The following is an 11,300-nucleotide window of genomic DNA, read 5'->3' on the forward strand; positions in this document are numbered from 1 at the left end:
GAACAAGAAGTTTAATGTGGAAATCAAAATGCACACGTCACCTGAAGAAGACATCTCTCCGGGTGTTGATTTATGATCTATGACCAAAAATCCCGATGCTGAGGCTGCTGTGGTTCCGAGGACTGCAAGTTCTGTAATTCCCCGAGACCCTGCAATAGAATTTGGATGTGAGCGTTTATTTCTGCACTTTTCTTGGTGGTTTCTTCTACATCTCTCTGCAAGGTGCCGATCCTCTTATTAGCGTATGCCAACGCCTCTTCCAAAGTGAACTGAACGTACAGTCCCAAACCTACTTTGACGTATATGTACTTTGTTTCCCTGATTTTAGCCTTTGCGTAAAAATTGCATCCAAGATCGACTTTTGTCTTGAGAACTTGTTTACTTTTTTCAGCTTCCTGGAGGTGACCGATTGATACCTTTAACTGTTCTAGTTCAACGACTTGTTGGCTTAGTTCTTCTCTCAGCACAAGGACGTTTCTCAAATCTTCTTTTAGCACTTCATTCAGAAACCTTTCGTATTCTAAAATTTTACCCTCTGTCATCACTTGGTAAATAAGCCCTCGGAAGACTGTCCTGCATAAAATAAATTACGAAATAATCATTGTTTTGGATTTTGCCAAAATAAAAAAGTAAAATATTTTATTATCATGAAAAAAAACTGTCGGAAGAAAATTTCATGAATAAGAAATCAGAGCAATCGTAACATCATCAGGATCATCGTGGCCCCTGCTCCGACTCTGTATAAGTAATGTGTCCTGAGACATGGGCCATGATGGAAGAGCCTAACAATGCCTGGCCATAGGCCCACACTCTTGACAATGTCCCCACCCATCTCTTCTCAGAGCTACCTCAACGCATTTCTGAATGTTTATATGCTCTCCCCTTCTCGAGTGGTTAATTCCCAATATAAGGTATAGCGCTACTTGGAAAATATTTTACATTGCTCAACGCTATTTGCTAGGGTTGCAGACGGGATGACATGAACAACCAAAAACATTAGAAAATGTGCCAGGACAATTGTTTTTGGTAGCATATTGCTGTTTTGGAGCAGTTGAAAACTAGGCTGAGAATGATAAACAATAATTTGTAACATGGTGACTTGGGATCCTTCACAATTTCCATCTTTTCCTTAATTATTTACTTCAGACCCCCCCCCCCCCCCAGGGACCTCTCGGCAATCGGACACCACCTGAGGTACCCAATGGCATTCTGGCTTGAGCCAGTCAAGTTTGCTAAGTCTAGCAGTCGGGGGTGGGGGGAGAAGTCTCTTAGTGTTTGACAGAGAGAGAGGCTGTCAATGTCCTATCTAAATTCTGTTTACACTTATATGAGAGATCACAGGATCTAATGTGTTAGCTTCCTTTCCCTGTGGAAGGGTTCCACAGATCGCTGGTGGAAACCCGTGGTGAGTCATTGTGCACATTTTAGTTTAAAAGAAAATTTTATGTTTTCACATGAAAATGTCTGGAAATGTGTTTATACAGGAAATAAATGTTATGTTTATCTTAACGCCAATGGCTCATATACATATCCTCTGCTCACAGCCGCAACTAGGGCGGAGCAGGAGGGTCTCGTGCCCTCGGCACTAAATTTCATACTGAAACCTCTCCTTTAACATTACAAGGGGGCGTCAAAATGTGTGCTTGCCCCGGGTGGCCAAGCATCTAGTTGCGGCTTTGCCTCTGCTTATTTTGTTTGCCATTTTTTGCTTTTCATTGTCATTTTTCCATTTCAGCAGTCATCGCCTTTCTTGAGAATATGTTGGCAATTTTTTTGTCGGAAGGATTTTTTCTTTGGAAAAAAATATGTCAAAAAGCATGACTCCATTGCACCCTTGGTGACTTCTCATCATGCTTTCGTACATTTTTTCCGCCAAAGAAAAAAATTGCTAACACATCGCAAAAAGGGATTCTACTATAGTTGTTCCCTGATTTCAATTCATTTTTGAATATTCTGAAAAATAGGAATTGGTTTTCATTTCAAGAATCCTTCTTGAGACAGTACTGCGTTGTAATGATCGAGAAATATTCTTCAGATCATGTGAAAGAGGGAAAAATAATCTTCCCTCTAGAACCTTCACTTCCTTCAGCAAATCAGAGACAAGTATTTAGGTTGCCCGAGTGGTGCCGTGGTAAGATTCTCATCTTCCACTATGAAAGTTAGCATCAAGGTCCATGGGTTCAAATCCGGACATAGAACGTTAGAAGCAAGTTCTTTACCTACCGAACCTGGGGCGACCACCGATGGATGGAACCTTCATTTCCCACCTAACTCTCCTCTGGTTGGACATTGCAGTATGGCGAAATATGAACCAGAGTTGGTGTGCGGTAAAGTAGGTATTTAGGTTGGTCTAATACATTTTCCCAATTTGGGGAGTATCACCCTCAAATTGGGGGGAAATGAAATGATACAGGGTTGCAGCAGTAGAAGGTACGGGTATATAATAGGATCCTGTTGGTTAGCTTGCTACACACAGGCTATCCCTAGAGGCCACAGGCCCTTGTGATACGATTTTTCAAGAGTAAACTTTCGAATCAGTATGCAAGTGAATTCAGCTAAGTAGGAGCCCTATCAGTATGCCTGGGAAGCCGTAATATATTTTTTCTATGGCTGACCATGTACCTTGCTGGGGGAGGGGGGGGGCACCAAAGGATGAACCTCGTCAATTTTACTCCATTTAACACTACAAATCTACTATTGAGGGCGGTCGAAATTGAGGGGCCCCTCCCAAGTCCTTATAGTTGAAAAATTAATTATTGTCATTCACATTAAACCTATGAGCACAACGTGTTTATATAATTACCGCTACACGTGATGGAAATGCGTGTGCGAATTCGCGTGTTTGTGAAGCCGATTCACGCATTCAGGTGTTATTTCACACTTCCCAAACACAAAATGGCAATTATTTAAAACTAATTATTGAAGTAAATAATTATAATAACAATGTAATAATCAAAAATGCAACACTAATTTAACTTACTGGTCGGTGTTTTGTTGATAGGACAATTCAAGTTGCTGAACAACAAGGAGTGAACTTGATCGGCTGTCAACAGGTAGGAGGAGAACATATAATAACTCTTGACCATACGAGTTGTTTTCTCTTTGTTATGTCCCGTTTTTCAGATTCCCATGTTTTCTATGGTTCGGATATAAATGTCGATATCAATCCCCACCCCCGACCTTTATGATTATTTGACACGATTACTCATGATTTCTTTGTATGCTTACAGATGTCACTAATTTTCGAAAAATTTTACACAAAAATTCAAAACTTCTGAAACAAGTCATCGAGACAGATATAGTGCTTATGCTGCTATCTAGTGTCATCAAGTCACACCACTCAAGTTTCGCTAATCCGACACTAGATGCCAGCAGTATTCCCAGTTTGATTAAAAATGAAACAATAATACACTAATTTCAAATCGTGTCAACAGATAGATTTCCCTTCCCCTCCCTCCCAAATGATGGTAAATACTTGAAGAACTTTTTTAAATTAATCTTTCCCAAAAGAACATGCAAGCACATGTATGAATGAAATTTACATGCATCATTATGTAGCGGGTGCCAACGAAGTTTCCATTTCACGTGTGGCGGATTCAGCGGTAAGGCTGCACGTAAACTGCCACAGGATAAACTGAGGAAATGGACTTGTGTAGCGTGTACGTCCTCTCCCAAGGATACTTTTGCTGGCGGTAGTGATTGCCCGAATATTTCGGATTTCTTGGAGAGGATTATGCAACAAAACACCGATCTCAAGGACTTCGTAACCAACAAGTTGGAAGAATTTAAGCAAGTGATCGATTTCAATAATGCTGTCATAAAAGACCTGAAGGACTCTATAATTCAGCTACAGAACAAAAATGAGGAATTGCAATCAAGGAATGAGACTCTCGCAACTGAAAATATAGAGATCAAATCCGAAATGAGGAAACTGCAATATGACATCACTGAGTTGAAGCAATATTAAAGGCGTACTAACATGGAGATTACTAATGTCCCGGAATCAGAAAATGAGAATCTGTCCCAGATCTTATCTAAGATCGAAGATTTGGCTGAATGTGAAATGATCAACAGTATAATGGTCGCTCACCGTGTGCCTAGTATGAATAAAGGCAAACCTAAACCGATTATCGTTCAATTCTCGTCTAAGCTGGTGCGTGATCAGGTGTTGAAGAAACTAAAAGATAAAAAAGTAAGTGCGTCACAAATCAATTCACGATTCCCTACTATCCCGTTATATTTCAATGAACATTTAACTCCTGAGCTGAAGAAGTTGTTTTTCCACGTACGCGGGAAAATTTAAAGCTGAGCATGACTATAAGTTTGGTTGGGTACGTGACGGAAAAATTTTTTTGTGAAAGAATGAATCATCCAGAGTCATACGAATAAACTCTGAAAAGGATTTACCTTCGATTTCTTAACTGATATAATAACTGAACCTGATTATGATTGTAAAATTATTACAGGTCTGGATGATATAAGTGCATTTTTTACGTCTTTACCAACCAAGTATAGTTTAAATATATTTCATTCAAATATTCAGAGTTTGCGAGCTAACTATGATAATTTTTTAGCAGAATTTTCAGGTTGTTTGAACAAAATATCTTTATTAATTTTTTCTGAAATTTGGATTTATAGTAATGAAGTGAACTTGTATAATAAGTTGGATAATTTCAACTCGTTTTTCTGTTGCAGAGAAAATCGCAGGTCGTGGGGAATCGCAGTCTTTGTACGGAAAAATCTTATTTTTAATCAGATTGATATTCATTTCACTACGGCTGAATGTATCCTATTATTCAGTAGGGAATTTAATATTGCACTCTTATCTATCTATCGTTCTCTCCAATTCACAATAGCTGAATTTAATAATGAGCTCCAATCTGTTTTATCCAACCTTAATTTTGATAATATTATAATTATTGGGGATTTAAATATAGACATTTTCACAAACAGTATTGACGTCCTTGATTACCTGAACTGTCTAAGCCAATATGGTTTTAAGTGTCTGATAAATAAGCCTACTAGAGTGAGAGATACATCCACTTGCATCGATCATATTTTTTTTAAATCACAAAATAACCCATCCACTATTTCTTCTGGAATAATTATTAATAATCTAACTGATCATTTTCCCATAGTTATGAAACTGAGCTATAATACAGTTCCAAGCTAAAAAATTTCTGATTGTAGGTATTTTACAGTAATCGACAAAAATATGCTTTCTAATTTTCTAAATAGTTATAAATACAATTGGAGGGATAATGTTAATATCGATACGCAATATAAAACATTTGCATTGAATTCTATTAAAAATAATTTCAAATATCGCACTAGGAGAACGCATAAATTTAATAATACCTGGATGACAAACGAATTATTACGTATGGTTCGTAGAAAAGAAAAACTGTATAAAAAAATGTGGAAATATCCATTTGACAGAATCTACAGAACAGCGTATCAATGCACAGCCAATGAGCTTAAAATCCGTATTAAATTAGTTAAAAATGAATATTACAAGCAACAGTTTATGAAATGCGATACTAATAAAAAGAAATGGGAATTTATTAACAGTATTGTGGAAAAACAAAATAAAGCTATTGTGTTGCCAGATTCTACTGATACTCTAGAACTTGCAAATCAATTCAACACCCACTTTGATCATATAAGCCACAATACGTCTTTATTTGGCAACAATGATGATTTTAAAAAATACCTTGCGCCTACTATAAATTCCTTTGCCTTTTTTGATGTATTCGATCTTGAGGTACATAGCACTTTAAATTCTTTTTCTAAAACTAATTCGTATGATTACGATGGAATTAATATTTACTTGATTAAAGAGTTTGCTGCAAATAATGTCGCATTTATCGCAAAGTTCATAAATACCTCATTTCAACTTACTGAGTCACTGAAACGAGCCACTATCACTCCTGTTTTTAAAGCTGGCGATAAAAATTCTCTGCTGAATTATAGGCCTATCTCAATTGTACCGATTTTTTCTAAACTTATTGAAAAAATTCTTTCAATTAGAATATATAATTTTTTGTATTCTGTGAATTTTTGTGCTAAAAACCAATTTGGTTTTCTAAAGGAACGAGGTGCTGAAAATGCCCTTTTGGCCTTTTCGAAATTTATTTATAATGGCATTGACAAGAACAAATTTACTGTTGCAATATTTTTAGATATTTCAAAGGCTTTTGACAATGTGAACCATTATATTCTCATTCAAAAACTTAATTCAGCTGGTATTCGGGGTCATATTTTAAATTGGTTCACTTCATATCTATATAATAGAGAACAAAGAGTCAAAATACAGGATAATTTCAGTAATTATGTCCATATAAATAGAGGAGGCCCACAAGGATCTATATTGGGTCCTTTACTTTTTCTGATTTTCATTAATGATCTTTGTAATTTAGAATTTGACGGTTCCATGATCACTTATGCCGATGATTCTGTTTTAATGTATTCGTGTGATGATCTTGACAGACTTAAGAATCATATTAATCACGTTCTAATATTAATTCAAAAATGGTTCTATGCTAATGATTTAAAATTAAATTTACAGAAGACAAAATACGTTAATTTCAATCTTATGCAATCTGATTTACATCTTAATCTAAAATTTCATACCCTCGCTTGTGATTTTCAACCTCATTGTCATTGCGATGCAATTCAAGAAGTAAATAGTATTAAATACTTGGGTTTAAATGTCGACAGCAATGTAAAATGGAAATCTCATGTTCATGAACTACTTAAAAAACTCCGTTTTGTTTTATATAATTTTTATTATATAAGTAAGAAAGTTTCCGCTAATTTCTTAAAAGACCTTTACTATGCTTGGTTTTATTCACTTATAAATTATGGTGTAATTATATGGGGTGGTGATTATAAAACTAATTTATTGCCTTTATTTTCAATACAAAAAAGAGTTTTCAAAACGTTGAATCGGGGTCAGCCTCATTCCTCTACAATTTTTAGAAATCTTAATCTACTTCCTTTACGCCATAATGCTATTTTTCGTGTTATTCTGTTCTTAAACCGTAATAAAGGCTTATGCAGTTTAAAAGATAATGTTTCCGAGCGTAGACCTCATATGATTTACCGTATTCCTACTTTTAGGAAAGAAATTTTTCGTAAACATTTTTATTATTTAGCTCCGAAATTATATAATTCACTACCGCTAGAAATACAAAATGTACCCACACACGCGGCATTTAAAAAATCATTATTCAAATTATTAATTTCAATAGACGATGTGGACTCTTATTTTGACCTTTAGGAGGAGCAATAAAATTTATTCAATTTAGCTTCGCCACTTTAATTATGTATATTTTTTCAATAAAAAAAAAAATTGTTCTTGTTTGTGTTTGTCTATGTATGTGCGAGTTTAATTTTTTTCCTCATATATTTTTTATCTATAATGTTTTGTTTTATTTTACATTTCTCGCCATGCATTAAGAACTTTGTCTTTTTTTGTGTTGTGTACGTTTTTTCGTTCTTGATTTTTTTTTTATCTTTACGTATTTTTTTATTTGACAGTGATAATTTTGTCTCTTTTATGTTGTATATCTGTCTCTTTTTTTTTCTTTAATGTTTCTGTTCATGTCGTATGTTTTTAGATATTTTATTCATTAGTTATGTAAATTTTCAATCATCCGTACAGGCATCACAGCCTCTGGATGATAAATATGTTTTGTTTTGTTTAAACTAATCTAAATCTCTGTATGTTGTAAATGAATAATTTGATTTGATTAATTAAATTTTAATAATTGAAATAATGATTTAAATGTGTAATGATTTTCAATTACTTTCATTACCAGGATTTGTTTCTCTCATTGGAGCACTGCTTCGGTGCGGGCTCCTGCCTCTGCATTGACAAACACAAGGACCCCCTCCCCCCACGAAAATTCATACCTGCCCAGGGCCTGAACTTATGAGAAATTAGGCCCTCATTATGTTTTATGCAATTTTACAACGAGCACATACGGAGCCGAGTACTGCAGGGAAGTTGAGGGAGCAGGGCCATACAGGGGGGCTTGGGGCCCATGTCCCTCCCCGAAATGTGAGAAAATGACTGAACGAAGGGGAAAAGATGGTCAAATCTAAGCTGACCATATTTCCTCGAGAGAAATACGGGAAAAAAACGGGAGGGCAACTGGTCCCCCCCCCCCTCCGAACGAAATTTCTGGCTGCAGGCCCTTAAGGGAGCTAATAATATGCTTGAAGAGCGTCCCGTACAATACATCTCCCGGGACGTCTTAAGAGAGAGTATCATGGGCCCCCAGGAAATGTGATGTTTCTGAGGCCCTAAATTGGCAAACTTACACGCTTACTCTCAAAATTTTCAACCAGGTCACTCTGACAAGAAATATGTTACACATGCACACACAACGCATTCCAGAATGTACCAATTAGTCGGAAATTTCTCCAGTGGAATTTTTACGAGGTGCATGTGCGGTTAAGAAGTAAAGCAGGGCCAGAACTGAATCGGCGGCAACTGCCCCGGGTAGCAAAATTTAGTGGGGGTGGCAGTATTAGGTGAGAACAAAGAACATCGTTTAAAATTATCGAATTTAAAAGTTGCGGGAGCGACAAAAATCCTAGTTATGACCATAAGCGAAGTTTCGAATAGCTAAAATTGCTCAATTGGCGATAACGGCCTAGTCATGTACGGTCAGGGTCGTTCTAAGAGCATCACATGTCTTGAGCATCAAGTAAGTTTATTGAGGCCCAACCTGCCTAAAAATGCTCACTTACACAGTTGCTCTCAAAAATTTCAACCCTGGGGGCCTCGCAAATATGAGATATGATTCATATCTCATATGTGCGAGCCCCCCCCCCCTTTTTTTCTCTTGAAGCCACCTGGCGGTGCCCGGGTGGGACCCATGCGTTAAGATGGCACTTTATACGGTTTGTTTAGTTCAGTTTCGAACTGCAAATTTACAATAGCGCTGCATAAGGGGAACCTTATTTTAGCAACTTTTTTTAGTTACTTATTTTCTTACTTCAGCATTTTTCATGTTCAAAATCTAATTTTTCACATGATGATTTTTTATGTGTTTGCAAATGGAATCATACAGGGTGAACGTAACACGTTCGGCCAAACTAAAGGGGGAGGGGTGATACACGACTCCAAGTGGGTCATGAAACACCCTGTTCTCCCTCTCCCGGTTTTGAGCTTGGATTGTGAGGGGAAAAAAATGCATCGAAATGCTCAAAAATACCCGGATTCGTGAAGTGCCTGAAACACCTACACGCAAATCAAGCCGAAAGAGCAGAAAATGTCCAGTAAAGAGACACCAAGTTCATCGAAATATCTGGATTTAAAGGCGAGTGCTGAAAGATTGGCGAAATTCAAAGTTGAATAGTCGCCAATTACACAAACACCCTTCTAACTACAATCGGTCACATTTACCAAAAAACTTGCTCATTGCACCAGCTTTCCAAAGAGCCTACAATCAAGGCCGTAGCGAGAGGGAGGGATTTGGGGGGGGGGGGGTCTGGTCCCCTCTTCCCAAAATTAGTGAAAATGACTGAAAAAAGGGGAAAAGATGGCCAAATCTATTGTTCGACTACTTTGGTTCCCCTCTCCGAACGAAATTTTGGGCTCTCGCCACAGTGAGCAACAGACCTACAAACGTAATCCAATCATAACACATCACTCACTTACCTTCTGAAATATAGATGGCAGCACTGAAAAATCAAACACAACACTACATACGCACTCAGACTGTTAGGCGCACACACAGTTACACTTCCAGCACAACTCACTAGGTAGTAAACCATCCATAGATGGTGATAGAGCTGAGTTGTGCTCCACTTGAAAGAAAGAAAAAGTCTCTCAAAAATATCACAATTTTTTTCTTGAGAGGACGCAATTTTTTTCTATAATCCACCATAACTCGAAAACGGTTCGTGATAGGACAGGGTTGGTAGGATGTTTCAAGGTCCACTTCGGCTCGTCTATGCCCTATTCGTTTGACAGAACACGTCACGTTCACCCTGCAAATGTATGTATTTTTCCATGTCAAAATTTCGACGTGTATAGCAAACATTCCAAGCAATGAACAAAAAAAAAAATTAAGACTGTATAGCAGTATATCCACTTGTGCATTTCTTTCAAAATGATTTCGATGTGTAAAGATATGCGAGAGTGAAAAAACCATCATAACAAATCTGTCAAAAAAAATGCTGCCCCTGTAAATATGCCGCCCTATAGGTATGCCTACCTACATTAGAATTACTTTTTCCTGAAATGTTTATTAAACGAACGAGGAAATGTTGTACATATTCAGTGTTGTAAATATTCCAATGGGAATACTAAGGATTCCGAATGTTTCGATTTCCTTCCGATGCAAGAAACTAAGAACTAACGTGAAGAGAAGGCGCCCATTACAGCCCAAGTAATAGCTTGGTTGCAATAAAAAAGTTTTTGGCAAGTCATAATTGACCGGGTGAACGCTCACCCGGAAAGTGAAAGGGCGTGGGTTCGATTTCCCGCAGGGGCAGTTGAATTTTCTCTCTTTCCAAAATATATCTTCGCAACAGCCAGTTGTTAAAAAACCTTCGCAAGTCATAATTTGTATCAAAATTGACATGATGAAAATGGTCACAATGTCCACTTTTAAAACATCAACTGGACGTTGAAAAATGACCGTGTTCAAATAATTCGAATTTTGGATGCTAGGTGACGCCATTCGAGGAGAAATAGAAAAAATTAAGACTTTCACGATTAGGATCTGAATCCTGACTGGAAAATGACGTCCTAAAACATCATTAAGAAAGAGATATCAATTTATGACCTTTATATTCATAGCATTGGGAGGGGGGGGGGGAAGAAAATGGCTAAATTTCAACGTCAGGACATTAATTTTGCCACCCCGGGTAAAATTTCGGGAACAGGTAATCAAGAAAATTAGACTGAATAACAAACTGAACGGCGACCCAGTCCATATTCCGTGGAGTTTATATCGTAACACTCCTACTTGCCAAAGCATGACGAAAGGAAAAATAACGTTGATGCGCTTCATCCTCCTTGCCTGCAGCAGGCAGCCTGGTTTGCTGCTGCTGCTGCTGGACTTCCTAGCCTTTGGCTCATTCTCTTCCTTCTCGTCTTCTTCGGCACCATTATCGACGTCGGACTCATAATTCTTCGATTTTTTTACCTTGGTGACCATCCCCGTGTTTCTTGGACGGCAAAAAGAACTTCATCCTCTTCTTTATCTCCAATACCATTTCTTCGTCCCTTTTTGTCTGCCGGCCTACGGCCTTTCGCTTCGGTAACTTTGATTCGTAAT

General features: G+C 37.4%; 2 protein-coding genes across 2 annotated transcripts in view; both read right to left on the bottom strand.

The window, feature by feature from the left end:
• The window catches only part of LOC149087819 (deoxynucleotidyltransferase terminal-interacting protein 2), a 34,504-nt gene extending 33,931 nt beyond the window's left edge, over positions 1-573 (bottom strand). Inside the window, exon 1 of the mRNA XM_089231729.1 lies at positions 42-573. Coding sequence (XP_089087855.1) covers positions 42-54 — 13 coding nt within the window. The 5' untranslated portion in view covers positions 55-573. The remainder of the gene's footprint in view (positions 1-41) is intronic.
• Uxt (Uxt prefoldin-like subunit) lies at positions 78-542 on the bottom strand. Its single transcript, XM_089231977.1, has one exon. The coding sequence runs from the start codon at positions 540-542 to the stop codon at positions 78-80; it is 465 nt and encodes a 154-aa protein (XP_089088103.1).
• Positions 574-11,300: the final 10,727 nt, after the last annotated feature.

Source organism: Pholcus phalangioides, unplaced genomic scaffold (assembly GCF_987345545.1).
Source record: "Pholcus phalangioides strain wild (caught in Gottingen) unplaced genomic scaffold, Ppha-v1.0 ptg000004l_1, whole genome shotgun sequence".
Classification (NCBI taxonomy): domain Eukaryota; kingdom Metazoa; phylum Arthropoda; class Arachnida; order Araneae; family Pholcidae; genus Pholcus; species Pholcus phalangioides.

What these genes read in the sequence shown, in the direction of transcription:
- Uxt (XM_089231977.1), bottom strand. Translation starts at nt 542, where the DNA reads ATGACAGAGGGTAAAATTTTAGAATACGAAAGGTTTCTGAATGAAGTG.